General features: G+C 42.5%; 2 protein-coding genes across 3 annotated transcripts; both read right to left on the bottom strand.

Moving 5' to 3' along the window:
• Positions 1 to 1408: 1408 nt before the first annotated feature.
• On the bottom strand, positions 1409 to 7178 carry sub1b (SUB1 regulator of transcription b). Of its 2 annotated transcripts, none has more exons than XM_004558638.4 (5): positions 7022 to 7178; positions 4853 to 4925; positions 2612 to 2731; positions 2250 to 2358; positions 1409 to 2102 (listed from the first exon to the last, which is right to left on the bottom strand). In XM_004558638.4, the coding sequence occupies exons 2-5, from the start codon at positions 4919 to 4921 to the stop codon at positions 2023 to 2025; spliced, it is 378 nt and encodes a 125-aa protein (XP_004558695.1). In that variant the 5' UTR covers positions 4922 to 4925; positions 7022 to 7178; the 3' UTR covers positions 1409 to 2022. The 2 variants fall into 2 exon arrangements, with proteins under 2 accessions (XP_004558695.1, XP_023007876.1); XM_023152108.2 differs by having other exon boundaries at positions 4853 to 4922; positions 7022 to 7142.
• Positions 7179 to 7881: 703 nt separating this feature from the next.
• On the bottom strand, positions 7882 to 9613 carry uqcc3 (ubiquinol-cytochrome c reductase complex assembly factor 3). Its single transcript, XM_004558641.5, has 2 exons — positions 9347 to 9613; positions 7882 to 8205 (listed from the first exon to the last, which is right to left on the bottom strand). The coding sequence occupies exons 1-2, from the start codon at positions 9461 to 9463 to the stop codon at positions 8077 to 8079; spliced, it is 246 nt and encodes an 81-aa protein (XP_004558698.1). The 5' UTR covers positions 9464 to 9613; the 3' UTR covers positions 7882 to 8076.
• Between the last annotated feature and the right edge of the window lie 12917 nt (positions 9614 to 22530).

Genomic DNA, 22530 nt, shown 5'->3' with positions numbered 1-22530 from the left:
CTACTCTGAAGCTCCTTAGACTAAGTTGACCTGGATGACTGAGAACCCTCACAGACATATTTGTCCTACTCCGTTTTTTGTGTGATTTCAGATCAATTGTGTTAATGCAGAATGTCAATGAAAAACATCACTGTAAGGTGAGACATGTGAGATTGTGCTGAAAAGACTGAAAGAAAAAGGCGAGGCAAATAGTTTTTATAGGTGAAAATCTTACCTGGACCCCACAGGCTCAACCCAATAAATCACGAAAAATGAAGTTTACAATTTTGTGTTCACAGTGCAGCATTCTGGGATTTTGTTTTAATGTAAGCATGTGACACTTTATTATTATATAATTATTGCTTCTTTTTTTTAAAGTGTGAAATATACACTTGTGTTTGTAAGTGAACCATCCTGTGTAGCTTCCTTGAACTTATACTTACTGGGCTACATACTTATTATACCAGCTATACAGAACATAAATCAAAGTTCACATATTTTATGTAACATAAATGTTTAATTATTTGGACTAAAGTAAATAATTAAGTTATAGACTACATTTATATGAAACATGTGCTTACTTATCTCCCTGGTGGGCTGCTCCGTTATGTTCTCTGTCAACATAATCACTGCTTCAGTGATGTGGACATCAGGCTGTGGAGCGGACCAATCAGTGACACTGCTCTTCCTTAGCTTAGTTTCACTGTGTTGGCATGTGTTTGACATCACTGCTGAAAAATGAAGCCGTTGCCAATCAAGCATCATTGCATTGGCAGTTAATCTGATGATACTTCTACATTCATTATTTCATTAATGATCACATCTCCAACAGCAGACTGAAATGCAGCCTGTTTTTGTTTTACAGATGGTTGTAGACAGTTGAACCTCCTTCCTCACCTCTTCTGTACAAACCAACATGTCAAACCTGGATTCATAACTCCAGACAACCCATACCTCACCCTTTCCATCGGTGTCCCTTCCTCAGCAGCCAGCCTTGCACCCTTGATGAGGCTTCAGTTTAATGTCAGGAGCCTTCTGCCTGTGAAGCTTCTCAGTCAACCAGGAGCTTGGAAAGAAAAGCGTCTGGACTTCTTTTGAAGAGTTTCCCCTCTCATCTGAGAAGTTTCTTCAGTTCCCTGCTGGACATCTTTCAGTTTCTTAAAGACGTGACTTTCAAATACTGATTTATCTGCTGACAGTTTTTAAACCTACCACTTCGTCTTTTATAATATGGCAAGTTTTCCGATCATCGCCTTGTTGGTGCAAAAACACTATTTCATACCACTCAAACCAGTATGGCATTTTTCACTGATTCAGCTAAAGTAATGGTACAGATGTGTTTTTGTGAATGCCTGTTAGTAACCTAAAGATACCATCTCAAACTGGTTCTTTGCTGAGTTGTTACGTGTAGACACAACAGTGGTCGATCTCAAGGTTGGTGGTTTTTATAGGTCGGTGTTACGCTGCTTAACATAAACAAGATCTTCTGAAAATGGACAGATACAAGGACTGAAGTGAAAATGCAGTAAGTGTCCAAAGAAAAAGATGGCACCCTCAGAAAGCCTGCAGAACTCAAGACCAATTTAAACAATTACAACAAAGTGTGAAACAGGACTGAGACTTGGCTCAAGACTTTTGCACAGCACTGTGAAACACAACAAGCCAGGCTGGGTTTCAGAGATGAGACCTACCAGCTGCACATGAAAAAGAAACACATGAAGAGTTCGATCCACGTGATCAGTTCTGAACACGATCTTACACATTGACTGAAACATTAAGCTAGTCTTTGTTTTTATTCTACAATACAAAAACATGACTGTATTGGTGTACCCTACCCATAACCACATACTCTCCGCCCACACCGTTACTACCATAGCTGAAAAACAGGTTTCACACACACAAACCCAGAATATGCAGACAACTACATATATATAAACTACAAATTAAACAAACCCGTTAGAAAACAATCCCAGGCTTTTTTCTTCTTTTTACAAAAGCCAACATATTCAGTTAGTTCAACAGATTCAACACTGGAAGGAATGCTTATATTCTCTTAATGGCATCATCAATTTCCGAGATTTGGTCCTTCAGTTGGTTCCACTGTTCGGGATTCAAGGAGATACCTAAAGAAAATGAAAACCGAGTTTAAAGCAAAAGACAGTAAAAACATCAATAAGCCAGTCGTAGCGTACTTCTTCAGATAAGCGTGTCCTTCATCTTTACCACTGACCCTAATCATGAAAACACCGCTGCTTCACTCTGGTAACTACCTTTTTTCCCCGGTTTCATCTCTCCATCTTGGTTCATCCAGTACTCTCTGATGTCGATGAGGACTTTACCCTTGAAGTCTCTGACACTGACATACCTCATCTTTCCAATCTGCAAGAAGTAAAGTGACTGTCATGTTTTCATCTTCCTGGGTTTGTTTATCCAAAATATCCTAAAATTATTTTTACTATTCAAAGTTAATTTTCCCAAGGTTTAGAAACATATACATAAGATGCTCATATTTGGGGCTTACATCTAAAAGAAGTCAATAATAAAGGGGGAATAAAAATAATAAAGACAATAATAATAATAAAATATATTTTTTCAACCTCAAAAATACAAAGCTAGTACACGTGGCACCCACCTGGAACATGTTGTCATCACCGTTACTGCTGCCCTTGGACGAGCCCCCGGGCTTGGAGCTCTCTCCACTCTTTGCTTTCTTGGCTGGTTTCTCCGGGGCACTTGGCTTCTTTCTCTTTGCCTTCAAAACAAATACTTTGAGCAACTTATCAAAACTTAGCAGCTCTATTACTGAAAGGCACATTTGATTTATGGTCCAGAAAAGGACAGGAAAACCAGTCAGCCAATGTGATGATTTCACTGGGAAGGTTTCAAACGAGGTGATGCCAGACTAAAGTGTGAGCACTCATGAACAGGTCCACCCAGGGCTGTGTGTTTGTTAGCTTATAGCACTGATGCTACAAAGGTTGTTAGTTTTATAGCACAGACCAAAACGCTGTAGCACGGGCATGAAATGTGGTGTTTGTTTTTTTTACCTGTTAAACCCTGAGAGTCATTTCTGGGGCTCCTGCTCCAAATTGAATCGAGTGTTTCTGTACAATTACAAACTCTGTGTAAACGATCTTGGTATTAAACATAAAGTAAACAGTTGTGAGAGTTCATCAGACATGAACATTACAGCAGGTGCTGCAGTGTAAAAGTCACTGAGGATGGAACAGAAAGATAAGATTTTTTTATTTGCCTAAAAATGCCTAACAAAGACAATACACTGCAGAAAATCATGAACCAACATATGGACGTTATCTATGCTGCAGAGGTGAAACAGGTCAAAGTTACAGAGGTTTTAGGTTTTTAAGTGATGACCAGACGTTCTACAATTTGGCACATCTTAGACTCTGTGAGAGTTGGAATTTCTTAGGTATTGAACACAGAATTGATTTAACTTTATTTACATGCCTAAAACAGTTTGTGCTTTCATTGTTTTTGAAGAGTTACCTGCACACATACATAATGTTTTTGCACAGTGAAATCAGTCTCTGCCACCTTAAATTCTCTGGAGCAGTAACTTTGCTTCCCATTTGTTTACATGCTCTTTTATTTGTTTGTTTTAGCCGTTTGGTGGTTGCAGAAATGTTTGTATGAGCTTTTAGCAGAGATCCCAGCGTTTCTGTGGAAACCACACGTGCACCTCCAGCTCTGAGGTCCTTACACTGGCTGCCTGTCCGTCAGAGGATAGACTTTAAAGTTCTGATGCTGGCCTATAAAGCTCTGAATGGTTTAGGACCAAAATACATCAGTGACCTCCTGACCCAGTATGAACCATCCAGATCCCTCAGGTCATCTGGATCCGGTCTTTTATCAGTTCCCAGAGTCAGAACCAGACACGGAGAAGCTGCATTCAGCTTTTATGCTCCTTATATCTGGAACAAACTCCCAGAAAGCCTCAGATCAGCTGAAACACTCAGTTTATTTAAATCCAGGTTGAAGACTCACCTGTTCTCAGCTGCATTTGAATAAAGCACCAAATCCACACTTTTAAGCTTAAATTTCAAAACTTACATTTAACTACTGATTTTATCTATTGTTCTGATTTTATCTGTTTTGATTTTATATACTGTTGTTTGTTTGTTTGTTAATTAGTTAGTTAGTTTATTTGCTTGTTTTATTCAATTTTAAATCATGCTTTTTATTTGTTCTTGTTTCTAATGTCTCTGTAAAGCACTTTGAATCACCTTGTTGTTGAATTGTGCTATACAAATAAACTTGCCTTGCCTTGCCTTACGTAACAGACCTGGCGTTGCGGTCCATGAAACTGCTGGTAACGGGGGCGTTGGAGTTCAAGACGTTTTCATTATCTGTCTTAAATATCTTGCTTCCCATGACATAACGATGGTCTGATTCACTCAGATTTGCTGCTTCTCCGTAGTACTGACTTGCTCCAATCCGCCTGCACATACATGCTGCCAGGGGACTGGCAGCAAACGCAAAGGAACTGCGGGAGTTGCCGTAGAATTGAAGGCTAATTACAAGCTACCATGTCTTAGCAGAAAAACAAAGCGGCTTGCAAAGGTGTTGCATGAGTGCTATGTACGTAAAACACTTTATTGCACAGACAGCTGCTTTTCATCGCAGGTGTGACAGCCCTGGGTTTACCCATTCCTAGCTGAGGTTGTCACTTAAGCATCAAGATTTTTACCTTTTTGTCATAAAGGTCGAGAAGTTTACCAATCTAATCTTTTGTATTCATTTAACCACATGTGCTTTGTGCCTTTGACGACAGTAAAAGTCACATACATTTACTAATGTATGTGACTGCTAATTTCAAGACATAAGACACAACAATCAGAGTTACAGTACAAACCTTTGTCTCCACTTCACTGTCGGAGTCACTTCCAGATGTGGAGGACAGCACTTCCTTTGATTTGGGCATTCTTCTGAAACAGGGATTTAAAATATCCAGTATTAATATTTAACTTAACACCCTGAGGCAACATGGAACGTGTTTTAAAGTGATCTTAAACTATAACAATAACTCACACAGTGAGCACTAGTGCTGTTCGATATAACGATATATATCAGATGACGATATAAAAACATCTATCGTTTCATTTTACGCTATCGTTTGTTTCGTGGTGTCGCAAAATAAACTGTTTACAGTAATATTTTTTTCATGGTTCTGATGGTCACTGTAGTTATTATTAATTTCTTAAAGTTCTCTCTTTGTCTTATATTTAATATAACCACACTACGGACGGACAAGCACCTGTTTTTATGCGTTGTCGTTAGCAACAACGACAGTAACACCATGGCCTGTCCGCATGTTTATGTTCCACATAAACCTTTCACAATAAAGCTCGAGATCCTGTTGAGACTTTTCAAAATAAACTGAATCACGTGAAAGAGCAGATTATTTACGGATGAGAAGCAAAAAAAGACGCCAGGTGCTAAAAAATAAACCTTAGACTCAAACGTTAGAACAGGCTTTTCCCCGCAGCACGCCGTGTAATAAATACTCACAAAGAAACGGCGCCGTTACAACTTATGTCTAAAAATGTGTAGTTTCATGCATCGGTTAAAACACTCGACTCCAGCTACACGACGCCCAGCTGGAAACACTTCACACAAGTCAAGCTGCCTGAGATTCACAGAATTTACAGAAAATGTTAAATTTTTGTGATTTATATCGTTATCGGGACGATAACGATATAAATCACAAAAATTTAACATTTTCTGTAAATTCTAGATGTCTTGTATCAGGATATGAGATTTTGGTCATATCGCACAGCCCTAGTGAGCACACTGAAAACGTTAAAACAAGCTCTGCCTCGCCTTTACAGCCAGTATGGAAATGAAGGACACATGTGACCCAGAATCAATGAAAACGTGCCAGGCTTCAATATACCTGGGCACGCACCACAGTAGTTTAGCCATAAGAGGAGGCTCTTTAGCACACTACAATGTTCTTTGGAAACAAAGTCTAACATCCTGTGGGAAAGGAAAACCAATCTAAAAATCCAATCTTCAATTTAAATTGTTCTTTGTAAAAAACAAAGAACAGGATCTATGTTTTACATATTTTAAATATGTTTTTTCCCCTGCAGTTGCAATAAGTTGTTGTTTATACTGTGGGTGTGGAAGCTGCCACAGATGAACAGTCATTCCTAATATACTTCATGCGTAAAGTGCAGCGTAGCATGTGTGCGGTCACAAAAATACAAATCATGCAGATTTCAGCTGAGAATGTTGTTTTCACCCTTTGATCACAACACAACGTGGAGAGCAGAAGACTTGCACTGCACAACTACATGTGAAACCTTTAAGCTGCCAGTGCCTGCTCCTTACTGTAGGGCTGAAGCTTACAAGGCTAACACAAGGCTGCCATCTCCGAGTCTGAACAAAAGCCTCTGCTGGTGTGTTCTCAAAAAGCATGAAGCCAAACGCCGATGTGTTACAGGGACACACGCATGTGTACTGCTGTTGTCCAAATTTCAACCCGAGGCTAGTGTAAATGCTTTCTGTGGCCCTTGAATGCAACCGAAGCATGCACTGAAAACAGCAGCCAGGATATATTTTAAAGACCGTAATAAGAACCAGAGGACGGTGCCCTCTCACTGTGACGAATATCTGGGTCCAGTTCTTATACTGCGGCTTCATTTGGCCTTCGCACGTAACCTGCAGAGTAACATGAAAGGTTACAGCGGCGCTTGTAGAGCCACAAACGGCATCGACGCACATTTTTGCGTTTGCCTTCAGACACTCCGGAAAATCTAGATCAGAATCCAGCCTGCTTATGAAACTGGCCTACGGCCGAGCAGCCGTCTGCACCGGGCTCCTCGGACCCGCTAGCTAACAAGCTAAACGTTATCTGAAGCGCGTGGCTGCAGTTAGCCGAGCAGGCTCACGCGCTGTGTCGTATGCTTCAGCTGCGTCGTGCAGCAGTGTCTATATCGCACCAAACGGCTCCTCTGTACAAACAACAGTCGACAAACACGCGTTTTCAACATTTTCTATTCTAACGGCTCATGCTTACATTATCTGACGGAGCGCCTGGATCTCTTGACAGGAAGCGGAAAGCTAACCGATTTTTCCAACGCGAGAATGTTTTCGAGGGCGCGCATCTTCCTCTTCTTCACTCGGGGTCCTCACTGCAAACTCCTGTAGGGTGAGCGCACAGCGCCGCCTGCTGTACAAAAGGCGCCTGTCGTGTATTTTAACCCACGAAAAGCACAAAAGCAGCACCTTCACAGGGACTTCAGTGCACATGCGACCTATTTCCAGTTTCAGCTTCTTGGTTTTGGTAAAGAAACCGGACTTTAAACATGACCTTAAAACAAACTGTTCATCAGGATGTTTGGCTGACACAGATAACAGTTTGTTTTAAGATATATTGCTCCACTGATGATCCATTTCTTTTATTTGGCTGTTAGTTTAAATTGAACAAAGACTGTTTGGACCAGCACCCTTTCTGCCCCCCCTAAAGGTGATCATGAATGGAATTTTTAAAAAGGATACACAAAGTTTCACATTAATCTTGTCATTAAAAAACAAAACAACACAAATTTAATAAATAATCTGGAGAATTTAGGGGCTGAGTCCTGAGGTCACGCTGTCCCGTGTCACCCTCTGCAGTAAGGTTCACTGCTGTCTTTCATTAATGCAGCTCTGTGGCACAGAGGAATCACATACTGCAGGTTTCTTTCTGTGGGTGTGTATCTGAGCTGTCATGGGCAACCATCCACATTCAGCTGACCCGTGGAAGGGAAGACATGCAAACCCCACACAGAAAGGCCCAGGGCTGGACTGATCGCTGTGAGGTGGCAGTGCTAACCACACATGTCAACGTGTACCTGCTTATCACAGCAATCATAAAGCTTGAATAAGACAGATGAGTTGGACGTTGTTTGGAGAGTTTAATAAACAATTTTAACATTTACCTCAATTGTTTTCATGTGCAATGACAACAGAGTATCACACAACGGCTCCTCTGTACCACAAAGGATTGTCTGTCTTTATCTGCACAGGTTGCAGCCTGCATGTATGCAGGGTAAAGGCTTTGCAAGCAGGTCTCAGAACCACACAGTCCGTCTACTTTGAAGGTCCCAGTCCTCTCGCAAGATTCTCGCTGGTTTCAGCAGCATCCTTTAGAGCTTGCATCACCAGAGCGTTCCTCTGCCTCGTCTCTTCCATTCTCAACGGGTTTGACTCGGGCAGATTCTGATGGGCAGGAGGAAACACCTGTCACAAATTACTCCATTTAAATACATTCATGTCTCAGGTAAATTCGATTTGTATAACAAACCTCACCTTGTAAACAGAGCAGGAGGATTTGATATTCCAAGATTTTTCTCTGAGTCCTTGTATTGATGCTTTGATTATTACTCCTTATATTATCATTTTTCTCTCATAGATACATTTGAAAACTCTGCTGAGAAAGTAGCCAGAAATGCACAGGAGCACAGTTATGCCTGATTCAACATCATAACCAGAAACCCCTTTAAAGCATACAGTGTAACCTGATGTGCACCTCCTGAAATGTAACTGCACCTTGCGAGTACTGGGATTGGCTAGTTCAGTATACTGTCCTGTGCATGTCAGGCTACTTTCTCACTGTTTTTTTGTTGTTATTGTTGTTTTTGTTGGGGGGGGGGGGGGGGGGGGTTGAATTTATCAGTGAGAGACTAACAATCATCACCTCAGTATAAAGAATTATAATTACAGTGCAAATCTAAGATCTCACAAATGGATTTAAATTCCTGGCAGGAGAGCGCTGAAATAAATGTGAGGGAATCTACACAGGTGAGGAAACAGCAGGGGAAAGGTCCAGCGTTTTTTCCCCAGGCGTATAAAACCGAGGTAAAGTGAGCTGTCAGTATGAGGAAATTCAGATCCTGGACCCTTGACACACAACATTTCCCGTGGATTGCTCTTCTGGGACACCTGCACTACATCTGCACTGAGTACCAATGACTGCAGGTGTGTAATCAGCAGAAGGAGAAGAGGAAATACGACCGTAAAACTCAGTGTAGGAGCGCAAGAACATGTAAGCGGCTGATACGGGGCGGCGGTGGTTCACAGATGACGGCGGTCACATACAGTTCGCTTACCTACTACACAACAAGGAAGTTAAAGATCTGGTCCCGCTACGTCAGTATTACAATCTTCCAGAAATACACGTGACTGCAATCGTTCACTTTAATGATGCTGACGGTAAATAAAATGTTTTTATTTTAACCAGACACATCATTGTTATTTATGACCTACAGTTTCTCTGTCTTTGATAAAGTTTGGAAAGACTACATGTTAACATCGACATGTGTGAAAAAGCGACCTAAGCGCAATGAAACTTGTGAATCACCTTGATCATCTCTCTCCGCCTCTCCTCTCCGGGAGATATCACAGACCACATCCCATAGCCGACCCCCAGCGCCCCGACCATGATCGCAGAGGTCAGCATGGTCCGCATGCCACTCATGCTGAAGGGCGCCTGTCACCGTATCTGTCTGATATCGCGATCAGATTGTCCGCTGAAGCTCACCTTCTACATTCGGCTTGGTGTGTTGGATAACGTCGAGGAGCAGCAGTGCAGGATGGGAAAGCTTCTTCTTCTTCTTTCGTTTTAACGGCAGCCTGCATCCAGCAAAGTTGCACTACTGCCATCTCCCGGGCTTTACTGCGACATCGTCTCCTAAATCCTCTTGATGAATCCGGTATTTCTGAAAAACGAAACATCTTTCCCTTCATCATGACTTAACTGATCAGCCACACTTTCAAACATGTACGGCGCATTTCTGCCCTCACCATCTGCTTTGTTTGACATACTTCGTGCAGCTGGTAACACATGTTCAGTCGTTTCCATGGCATTACACCAATTACATAAACCAGTGAGATGTTTCTCCATCCCAAAGGGTCCCATTCAGAAAACAACCACCTGTTCTTGTTCTCTTTATCATCATCGCCTCCCTCCTACTCATTCCTCTGTTTCTGCTTTAACTGTACTTTGTTGTCTCTACCAATGTCTCCCTTTTACTTCATTATCCCACGCCATTTTCTGTAGATTTACACATCTGCATATCAATATCTACTTTTTTAATAGTTTCCTTAGCCAACCTATCTGTTCTTTCATTACTCAAAATAACTACATGAGCAGGAGTCCACATTGTTACTATACTTCTGTTTTGTACACATAATCTATGACAAGCAGAAAGAACTTCATACAGAATCTTCTGGTGATTACTTGTACTTTATTTTCAGTGCGTACCATTGGTGACAATGAATCAATACATATTATTCATTTTGAAATTCTACTATTTTCCACCCATTCTGAAGCCAGTAATATGGCACATAACAGAAAATAACGCTGGGCTTACTACACGTCCTTGAGGAGTTCCATTTTCTATTTTATGTGGCTCTGAAACACGTGATCCTATTTTAACTATTTCTTGACTCTAAATATCTTACTAACCTCTCATTCATCATCCATCAGTTTACACATATTGGAAGTCAAAGCAATGGGTCTATAATTTCCAGGATCACTATGGTCTTTCCAAGGTTTCTTTATTGGGATAATTATTGCTTCTTTTCATCTATGTGGGAGACACCCTACTTTCCATATCATAACATTAACAATTTATTTAACTCTACATCACATAAATGTTTTAACATAACATAACGTCTTTCCCTGGAGCACTATCCCAGAGTGCTTTTCATTTCTCCAGAAGGGACAGTTCATTATATAGTCAGTACTCCCTTTCCTTCTCAAAGCTTCAAGATTTCTTCCTTTAGTTCTCTCTCGTTTATCCTCATCTGATATTTCTCCCACTATCTATTTTAACAAAGGTACTTGCTAATAAAACCAGCTTTTTACTTATCAGTTACAGCTACTTGATTATTTTTATTAAGTATTGGATAACTCCATTCTCTTCTGTCTCCCCCATTTTCCTGATCATCCCCCAAACTTTTGTATTCCAGAAATCTCTCCAATATGTTCTCTCTGTTCTTCTTATTGTACTCAACACTCAAATGATTTTGAACCTGTAAAAGCTTTGTTTCACACAAACTATTACACTTCCTGTCTTCATGCGTGCTCAATCATCCAGGTAAGTAAATCTCCAAAAGTTGATACTGTTCATTATGCATATTCTCATGACCATTGATCAACAACCACTGATCAATGGTCATGAGAATTTGCATAATTATGATGAAGGAACTGCCCTCCCAGCCCATTGTTCCTTCACTGGCCTGGTTTCAGTCATTATGCAAATGTCCTGTTTATAAGATTGAAACCTGCAGTCAGCTGAGACTGAAGACGTCACCTGATGATGACGAAACGTTTCTCCCACAAAACACTACGTCCAGATGAACAGAATCAACCTTTGGAGTACTACATTTCCCCCAATTCACCTTCCCAAACACCCACTTTCCTTCTAATGTTTCAGGAATTTGACCCATCCTTACTTTACTGACTACAGTACAATGATCTCTATCAAATCACTTATTTCTTACTTGCCACTCACATAATGGAGCCAAAAAGCGAGATACAAATGTTAGATCTAATACCGAGTCCTTACCTGAACTAATATCAATTCTTGTTTTTTTCCCATCATTCAGACATACACGATTTTTATCATCCAGAAATTCCTCTAACACTTAACCATTATAGTCTGTTTGCTCACTCCCTCATAACAAATGATGTGCAGTCAAATCTCCACACCATATAATATTGCCTTTCATTTCCTCCAGCTCACTTAACTCGAGCTTTTTACAAGGATTGTTAAATTAATAACCATAATTACCATCCCTCCTATCCAAACCTCAGTTCCTACATACTCCAAATCCCCTTCCTTTTCAGTCAGTCTATATGGAATACCTTCCTTAATCAATTCAACCACATTTCCTGTATATAAATTATGTCAGCTTTTTCTGTCTGATCGTATATAAACTGTTTAAAATCCTGACCGTTTGACAAGAGACTCCTTGGTCCTACTGTAGGATTAACATGGTTATAAAAATAAAACCACCCCATTATCCTACACCTGACTGGCTTAGTTCACCTCTTATATCCTCCCACCTAATATTCTTCATATCCAAACTATGACATGTTGCCTTCACAATAATCTAAATCCTCTCTGTCTTGGACTTCACATCTGATGGTGATTTATTACATTTATTACTCCTACAATAAATGTCACCATCTTCTTCTTCTCTTCCTCTATTTTTCTTCCAACCATGTCCATAACCTTTTTGATTACTTGTTTCTCTCCTATCATGGCTTTTCCGATCTGTCTCTGTTGCTCAACCATTTGACACGCCTCTGCACGGGTCACTTTCTGCAGTACCCTCGTTTGCTGCCTCATCATTTCACATCCCCAAAAAGTAACACTTTGTTCTCCTCCACAGCTACGACGTTTTGGTTTTACTCCCACTCCACACTCTCCATACTCATGCTCTCAAGCTCTCTTTGTGATTTATCTTGCTGACCTCACTTTCTTGTCCTAAAGTTCCTGGACTCATCTTGTCTCAGACCTCCGGCCTTACGCTCCTCTCTCAGATTCAGGAAACCAAACCACCATCTCCTGCCACCATACTCCATCAGGAACCTGTGGATTTCAGGCCAGCCTTTCCACACCGCTCAGTTACATAATATACTCACCAACTTCAGAGCTCCACTACTTCCCGTACTCCTGAGTGTGTCTGTTAACCACCCTGTTCAGTCTGCATCTCAGGCCCCATTTCCCCTCTCTAAACCTACACGTTACAAAGGCCACGTCAAGTTCTACATTTCATTGTTTTTTGTTCTTGAAAAGCTTTCAAGTCTAACCAATAAATATATTGTAAAACCACCTGCTGTCTCTGCTCTGGGTTTCTGCAGCTGAGTCCAGTTTTGGTACTGATCTCTCGGTCCCGTGACACGACTAACAAAACCTGAACTGGGAAGGAAACTAAAGAACATGAGCAAACCAGGAAAATGTTACAAAAATGTTACAACCGGGAACGAGGAGCTAGAGTGACGAAACATCCAGGAGCAGACACAGAAGAACACAGAGGTAACTGTCACGGGCCCTGGGTCACCCAGATCCAGTGCTACTGTCTCCTGTTTCTATGTTTGTGTAACTAGGTGGGTGTGTGTGGGTGTGTCTGCCTGGAGCCTGGCCACACCTGCAGAGGAGAATTACACACACCTGCAGCTGATCAGGCTCATCGGGGGAGCTAAATAGGAGTGTAACTGAGAGCTCCTCAATGCTGGAACTGCCTCACAGGCAGGTTGGAGTTGGGAGAAGCGGGTTGGATCAGCTGGGAGAGACGAGTGGGAGAGTTTCGGTTTAAGTCAATTGCTTTTGACTTTGAACTACGAATTTGGATCACGGACTTTGGCGGTTGGCATAAACTGGTATGTGACTGGCTGGAATGGCGTCTCAGGTGGGTGAGGATGATGATATGGACTTTGGTGAATGGACCCCGGTTTCTAGTGGGGGCAGATCAGGAAGAGGGAGAAGCAGGAAAGAGGAAGCTTGGTTGTTGGGGGCACAGTCCAGTAAACGGAGTCCTGAAGAGTGCAGTTCGGATGAAGGGTCTAGGGTGGTGCGAAGAAAGATGGTGACAGAGGAATTTAAAGTAATCTTGAAAGATCGGAAGATGAGGATGTGCGATTGAGCCCACTGGCAGTGTCCAGAGAGTTGAAAAAGAAGTTTGGAGAAGTCCAGATGGCCAAAATTCTCTGGGATGGCAACTTATTGATAGTGGTTAAGACAGAAGAACAGAAAAATAAGGTGTTGGGCGCTGAAAGCATTTGAAAGAAGTCTGTAGCAGAGAGAAGGATATTGGGAGGAAATAAAGTGACACGAGGGGTGATTACAGGTATTCCGGGGGATGAGGACCTGGACAAACTTAAGCAGTGTATTAATGGTGGTGAGGTCAGTAACGTAAAAAGACTGTTGAAAACAATTAATGGGGAGAGGGTTAGTAGCTTGTCAGTTTTATTGGAATTTCAGGAAGCTGTTCTGTCGGATAGGGTTAAAATAGAGTGCATGAGTTTTCCTGTTAGAGCATACGTGCCGTCACCCCTCCGGTGCTATAAATGCCAAAGATACGGTCACATTGCTGCAGTTTGTAAGGGGAGACAGAGGTGCCCCAAGTGTGGGGGTGAGCACAGATTTGAGGAATGTGGGGATAACGTACAGGAGAAATGCAGTAACTGTGGGGGGTAGCACAGTGTAAGTTATGGGGGGTGTGAGGTAAGGAAGAAGGCCATGGAGGTCGAGCAAGTTAAAGTAGCTCATACCATAAGTTATGCAGAGGCTGTCAGAAGAGTTCAGAAAGTGAAGGACGTAACAGGAAGAGTCCAGTCATCGGAACAGGTGCCACCGCATGGAGCTCACCCTGGACTGACAGTTTAGAAGATGATTTTGTTCATTGCCTATGTTATAAATTGCACCGATCAAGTCAAACACAAAACAGAGAAAATTAAGATAATAGTTAAAGGAGCGGAGAGGTTTTTTGGTATTAAAGGTATTTCTTGGGAACATATCAATAAAAGACTTGGAGGGGAGGGGAAAGCGGAAAGTTCAGGGGAAAGGATGACATGATTATTTTGCAGTGGTGCGCCAGAAGTTCGATAGCTAATGGTCAAGAGTTTAAGGGATTCATCAGAAACTGTATAAAGAAACCAGAAATAATCTGTGTACAGGAGTCATGGCTTAAACTGACTTTGGATTTTGTGATTAATGGTTATGATAGTGTCCGGAGGGATAGGAAGGAGGGTAATGGAGGAGGATGTGTAACGTTTGTGAAACAAGGGATCCAATATAGGGTTGTAGCTACAGGAAGGCAGTTGGAATTTGTCATTATTGAAATATGGGGAGGAACTGGCAGCATTAGAGTGGTTAATTTTTATAATCCAGCTAACAAACTATTAGCAATGGAGGAACTTGATGCATATTTAAGGGGGAGAGTAATCTGGTGTGGGGACTTTAATGCACACAGCACATTGTGGGGTAAGAGTAATGATCGGAATGGGGCGGTGATTGAGGAATTGATGGAGGTAAAGAATTATGTATGTTTGAATGATGGAGGTGGCACTAGGGTCAGTCTTAGGACGGGGGTCGAATCAACAATTGATCTTACACTAGTGTCGGACACATTGGCAGGCATTTGTTCATGGGAGATATTAAAAGGGACTACTGTAATGAGTGACCATTATCCTATTATGATTAAGGTAGAGCTGAGTGTTGAGAAACAGGAGATGAGAGGTGTCAAGAAGTGGTGTTTCAGTGGTGCTGATTGGGATACATTTAGATTACTTAGTGATCAGGAAGTGCAAAGGATCGATGTGAATGTAGAGGTGGATGATTTAAATGATTCTATTTGTAAGGCAGTATTGGAGGCGGCAGGTAGGGCAACAAAGAAGAAGGAAGGTATAAGGGAAAAGAGGATTGTACCTTGGTGGACAAAGGAGTGTGAGGACGTGATTAGACGTCGAAATAAGGCTTATAAAATTCACAATCACAATTTTCAGAATCTTGTTGGATACAGAAAGTTACAAGCTAAAGTAAGGCAAACCGTTAAAAAAAGCAAAGAGGGATTTCTGGAGAGGTTTTTGTAACTCAGTTGGGAGGGAGACCAAAATACACAGTGTGTGGTCGATGATTAGAAGGATGAATGGCATAAAAAGAGAGTATGGGTATCCAATTCTGAGGGATGGAGAAGTAACAGCGGTTAAAGATGAGGACAAAGTTAACATGTTGGCAAAGGCGTTTGTCAAAACCCATAGTTCAGGCAAAGTTGGTGAAGAAGGGCGAAGAGGCAGAGAATTGACAGTCACAGAAAATAGAGATTTATTGGGTATGGTAGAAGATACAGATCTATTGAATATTCCTTTTATGAAGTCAGAACTGCATCGAGTACTCCAGAAATCAAAATTATCAGGACCAGGAGAGGATCAGGTTATATCATGTTAAACCATCTTAGTGAGTCAGGTAAAGAGCTTTTGTTAGAGTTGTATAATAGGGTTTGGGAGGGTGGGAAGCTGCCGAAAAGCTGGAAGGAAGCTGTGGTGGTACCCATACGGAAACCAGGAAAGGATGACACCAATCCAGAAAATTTTAGACCCATAGCTTTGACCTCGCATCTTTGTAAAGTAATGGAGCGTGTGATAACTGAAAGATTGACATACTCTTTAGAAACTAGAGGCTTTATCTCTAAACATCAAAGTGGGTTTAGGAGAGGGAGGACTACCATGGATCCAGTGTTGTGTTTGGAACATGAAGTTAGAAAAGCCCAAATAAACAAAGAAAGTGTAGTTGCTGTGTTTTTTGATATTGAAAAGGCCTATGATATGATGTGGAGGTATTAGGGGGAGGATGTACAGGTGGATAATGGATTTTTTAAAGGGAAGACATATTCAAGTGAGGATTGGGAAGGTTTATTCTGAAAGGTTTTTGGTAGAAAACGGTACACCTCAAGGGAGCATAGTGAGCCCTTTGTTATTTTCTTTAATGATGAATGATGTGTTTGATGCCATAGATGGTGGAATGGGGTGTTTGCTTTTTGCTGATGATGGGGCAATGTGGAAGAGAGGGAAAAATGTTGACTTTATTGTGAAGAAACTGCAGGGAGCAATTGGGAAAGTTGAAGAGTGGTCGTATAAGTGGGGTTTTAAATTATCAGTGGATAAGACCAAGACAATGTTCTTTACAAGGAAAAGGGTTAGTGAGGAAGTTAAGCTAAAGTTGCATGGTTTACAGTTAGAAAGAGTTAGGCAATTTAAGTTTCTGGGAATGTGGTTGGATGAAAGACTGACATGGGGGGTTCATATTCAGAAAATGGTGGATAAATGCAAAAAAGTATTGAATGTATTGAGGTGTTTGGTTGTGAGGGAGTGGGGAGCAGACAGGAAGTCCTTGAGAGCCATATATGTGGGGTTGGTCAGATCTGTGTTAGACTATGGGTGTGTAGCATACTGTTCAGCTGCAGACACGACTCTGGTTAAGTTAGACATTATTCAACATCAGGCGCTAAGACTCTGTACTGGTGCTTTTAAAACAACTCCTACTGCAGCTTTGCAGATAGGGGAGATGCCTCTAGGACTGAGAAGAACACAACTTGTACTTAATTATTGGCCAAATCTTCAAGACCATGGACAGGATCACCCAACACAAGCAGTTCTCAACCCTTGCTGGGAGAAAGAAAGGCGGAAATCAAAGAGCTTTGGGTGGATTGTGGGTGGAAGAGCAAGTGAATTTAAACTGGATCAGCTGGACGTTTGTCAAAGAGTATCGTTGCCAACAATATCTCCCTGGATACTTCCTGAAGCCATAGTTGATTTCACTCTACTGGATAAGAAGACTAAGGATGGGGCATTTATTTTAAACTCCTATACTGTGCAGGCTTACATTGACCAGTTTTATGGTTATGTTCAATTATATCTAAGGATTCAGCCAGTCAAATTGGTGTAGCAGTTGTGGTCCCAGAGTTCATGGTTAAAATAGCAAAAAGGATCACTGATAGATTCAAGGTTCAGGGTTCAAGGTTCTTTATTATTTGTCACATGCATAGTTATACAAGTATAACACACAGTGAAATGTAGCCTGACACGCTCCTCGACATGTGCAAAAATTGGGGGGGGGTGTAGAGGAAGAACATTATATATATATATATATGTATATATATATATATATATATATATATATATATATACACACACATATAGTATATACACATATAGTATATACACTGGGTGAATGTGCAGTAGTAGCAGCAAGCAGGTGAATTCTGTACATTAATATGAATAGATATCTGACTATTTTACAGGATAGACAATATAAACATATTTAAAATTAAAGGAATTGAAATGTACATTGTGCCTTGGTTTAGTGTCTGGAAGAGTCCTGTCTCAGTCAATTATAGATGATGTGAGAGGGCGGGTGTGTGTGTTTAGGGCACGGATGGCTTGGGGATAGAAGCTCCTCTTGAGTCTCTCTGTCCTTGCCCGGAAGATGCGGAACCTTCAACCAGATTGCAGAAGTTGGATAAGTTTGTTGCCAGGATGGGACGGGTCCTTCAGTATCTGTGCTGCTCTAGTCCGGCATCTCCTGGTGTAGGTGTCCTGAAGCGGAGGGAGAGCAATCCTGCAGCAGCGTTCTGCTGTACGGATCACTCTCTGGAGAGCTTTTTGGTCCTTCACACAGCTGTTCCCGAACCACGATGTCATGTTCTGTGTGAGGATACTCTCCACAGCGCCTGTATAGAAAATCCTGAGGATCTTTGGAGAGACCCTGAACTTCTTCAGTTGTCGTAGGTGATACAGGCGCTGCCTAGCCTTTTTGGTCTGGACCTGAATGTGGGCAGCCCATGTCAGGTCTGAGGAGATGTGGACACCAAGATACTTGAAGGACTGCACCCTCTCCACTGGAGCTCCATTGATGATAATGGGCTTGTAGTCTCTGTGCTGACCCCTTCTGAAGTCCACCACCAGCTCCTTGGTCTTGCTGACGTTCAGCTGGAGGTGGTTGTCCTGGCACCACGATGCCAGATTCTTCACTTCATCCATGTAGGCCGCCTCATCGTTGTTGGAGATGGCACCCAACACCACTGTGTCGTCAGCAAACTTCACAATCGTCTGGCCCCGCCGCTTTCCTTGTGTTCACTCTCCTCAGTGCCGCTCGGACGTCATGCTCCGCGATGCTGGTCACCGGTCTCTCGCTGATGACGTCACTGTCCTCGGTAGTCAGGCGGTAGATAGCATTAGCCGCCTGGCTAACCTCGAAACGGGCGTAGAACCGATTCAGCTCGTTGGTGAATGCAGAGTCGGCGTTGATCGGCGCAGTGTCCCTGGCTTTGTAGTCCGTAATGGTGCGTAGTCCGTGCCACATACTCCGTGTGTCGCCCTGGTGGAAGCGGGACTCCACACGTTCCCGGTACCTGCGTTTGGCATCTCTCACCGCGGAGCCGCACGCCGTATGAGGCCGCTTTGTAGGCGCTCATATCGCCAGTGGCGAGACCCGCGTTGTAGGAGGCGGTCCTGGCGTTTACTGCAGTGCGGATCGATCTGTCCATCCACGGTTTCTGGTTTGGGAATGTGGTGACTCTCGCAGTGGGGATAATCTCCTCCGCTAGCATATTGACGAAGCATACTGCTACTTCCGTAAACTCATTGATGTCGACTGCGCATGCTCTGAACATGTCCCAGTCTACGTCGTTGAGTGCGTCCTGTAGCGTAGCTTCTGATTGGGCAGTCCACCATTTTACTTCCTTCGTGGTCACGTCTTCCCTCCGTATGCTTTGTTTATACTGGGGAATGAGGAAGATGGCGTTGTGGTCAGACTTCCCAAAAGCCGGGTGTGAGACAGCTTTGTAGCCCTGCTTGTATGGCGTGTAGCAGTGATCCAAAATCCGATCCCCTCTCGTTGGACACGAGACATGCTGGTAAAAGTTTGGCATGACTTGTCTGAGGTTCGCTTTGTTAAAGTCTCCTGCTACAATGAGGGCTGCGCCCGGGTCCTTGTTTTGAAGCGAGCTCAGCACATCATGTAATTCGGACAAAGCCATACCTGTGTCCGCTTGGGGTGGGATGTAGACCGCCGTGGCGATGACTGAGGTGAACTCACGGGGCAGATAGAAAGGGCGGCACTTAATGCTCAGAAACTCCAGATGTGGCGAGCAGCCGCTGGAGAGAGTAGAAATGCTCCTGGCATCACACCACTTTCTGTTTACCATGAAACACACTCCTCCACCTTTGGTTTTGTTCGACTCTGCCGTTCTGTCCGCGCGGAGCACAAAGAATGAATCCGACGGAGTTACGGCCTGGTCCGGCACGGTGGGGGACAGCCATGTCTCCGTGAAGCACAGAATGTTGCAGTCCCTCATGTCACGTTGGAAGGTGACCCTTGCTCTTAGGTCATCGAGCTTGTTCTCCATGGATTGTACATTGGCCAGTAGGATACTGGGCAGTGGTGCGCGATGCGCCTGCTGTCTCAGTCTGTTCCTAATACCAGCGCGTTTTCCCCGGCGCTTCTTTGTTCTGCACCTCGGATGAGCGGCCCATCCTTTGTTGTTCTCCGCGCCGCGTAGAATCTCTGGCGGCCAGGAAGGGTCAGGTTTAAAAGTGTCCAAGATTAGATGTGCAACCTTGGCACCGATGTTTACAAGTGATCCGCTGTCGTATACTATAAGACTAGAGGATTTTGGGATGTAAACCAGAGCAAAAAATAAGTAAAAAACAAGAAAAGTGGATAGTCGGAGCGGAGCGGTCAGGAAGGCGTCTGGACGTGGCCGCGCCATCATTTTCAGGTTTAGACTGTCAGTATTCACTGGAGAACTGCTTGCAATTCTGTTGGCGGTTCAGTGGATCGAAGATATGAGGCCATTAAAAGCTATTGTTTGTTCAGACTCAAGAGCATCATTGCTTAGTTTACAGGGTAGTCACTCAGATGCGAGAGCAGATATTCTAGCAGAAATTCAGCAAACACTGTTCAGGATAAACATGATGGGTCTTACAGTTGTGTTTCTATGGATTCCAGCCCATTATGGAATAATGGGGAATGAAATGGCAGAGCGGCGAAGCAAGCCACAACACATGGGACAGTTGACCTGGCTGTTAATTTTGGTCAAGCTGAAGTGAAGAGTATCATATGGCAAGAAATGAGGGGTAGATGGCAAAAACAGTGGGAGGAGGAAAGGAGAGGACGGTGGTTGTATACAATACAAAGGGGGGTAGGAGAAATGAGGACCACTGGAAGGAGCAGGAGAGAGGAGATGGTCATATCGAGATTGAGATTTGGACATACTGGGTTAAATGCTTCATTATTCTTGATTGGGAAACATAATACGGGGAAATGTGCCTTCTGTGGAGACACAGAAACTATAGAGCATGTGATATTGCACTGTCCGAAATATCAGGTGGAGAGGAGACAATTATCCCAAAATCTTATTAATATGAAAATGAAATTGGATCTGGTTGACCTATTGCAAACGGATTCTGGAAGTAAGAGTTACCAGGCTTTATTTCAGTTTTTTAAAGCGGGAAGAGTGTTTGAAAGGCTTTGAGGGTTTTTTGTTGTTGTTGTTGTTGTTATTGTTGTTGTTGTTGTTGTTTTTCTTTTTTCTTTTGGGGGGGGCGTCATTCCAGTCCACACTCCATACTAGTGGTGGCGGTAATGCACCAATCAGTTGTTTGCCAACCGCCAATAACATTTAAGAAGAAAAAGAAGAAGAAGAAGAAGCTCCTCAATGCTGGATCGTATGCGTGACTATCCATCTGTTTCCCAGCTATAGCTCCTCACCCTATCGAGGAGGATGAGCGGGCTCATGTCTGCCACTTGTATTCATGATCTAATTTTTTTGCTTTTAAAAGAACTATCAATAATAGTATTAAGAAAAAGAGCAGGTCGAGATTACCGGATTTATGGCGTTTCTCCCCAACGACGTGCCATCTGTTGGCAGATGGCTCCATAACATTAGGATGCAACAATTTTTTCAGCATTGGGTTTCAATTAAAATGTTAAAAAAAATTAGTTTAAATGACGAGTAGGTCTGGTACTAAGTAGTGACAACAGCAGTCATTAGTTGAGTAGTCGACTAGTCACACACATCCCCAGTTTGGAGGAAGGGATGACTGAAGGTAACCCAGAAGGATCAACTGGAGGGAAAGACTCTAAATAAATAAGTACTTGTACACATGACAGATCTGTGAGATGGTTAGGACTTTCTTCTAACTGTTAACATTTTCTTTGGGAAGAAATTCATGAAGTCATTAAAGGGATACTCGGTTCAGCAGAGCCCCGAGTCTCTGTCAGCCTAGCTACAATGCTAAAGACAAACCAGTATTGTAAAATTAAATGTTAGTAAGAAACGATCAGACAAAAGTTTTCAGGAACAATATTAAAGTTTCTATCAAAGAGTTCCTGTGCCATAACAAGATCCAGTCTGATTAAAGTGTTGAGTGGACTCTTGACATTTTGAGAGAAGCTAGCTTAGTCTAATAATAAAATAGGTACAATGTTGAGGCTGTCATTTTCAGCATCTATTCTGATGTTACCCACAATAGTTACTTTACTTGGACTGAGTAGCAAATCAGATAGAGGTAGGAGACATGAGAGAGAAATGGCCAAGTGGACAATAGAGCAAAAAAACCCAGAATATTTGTTTCAATTTTCCACTTAGTTTGGACAAAGCTAAGAGTTTATTACAGTTTAACATTTGATAGATTTTCTTTGAGATTGGGTTGGCTCAGAATTATTCCAGCCTGCTTGCCAAATATCACTGGGCAGGAGACTAATCCCATGGTGCATATTGCTCCTTTTCACACATATGTGCACCGACTGAGCGCTGTGTCTTTTGCGCCATGTTTTCTATGCCACATTCACCTTTCTTTGAGGCCTCAGGCAGCACTGCATTAAAAGCAGAATATAACATAGGATGTAGACGAGGTAGAGAGGCAGAGTTTCACCACTCTACAAAATACTGCAACTACAAATTGTGGACTACTTGAATGGACTGATAACATCCGAAGTGGGTGGCAGAATAACGGTTGTCAAAATGGTACAT

This window comes from Maylandia zebra, linkage group LG12 (assembly GCF_041146795.1).
Source record: "Maylandia zebra isolate NMK-2024a linkage group LG12, Mzebra_GT3a, whole genome shotgun sequence".
In the NCBI taxonomy this organism is placed as follows: domain Eukaryota; kingdom Metazoa; phylum Chordata; class Actinopteri; order Cichliformes; family Cichlidae; genus Maylandia; species Maylandia zebra.
The sequence above is the reverse complement of the archived record's forward strand: the minus strand, read 5'-3'. Positions and strand labels throughout refer to the sequence as shown.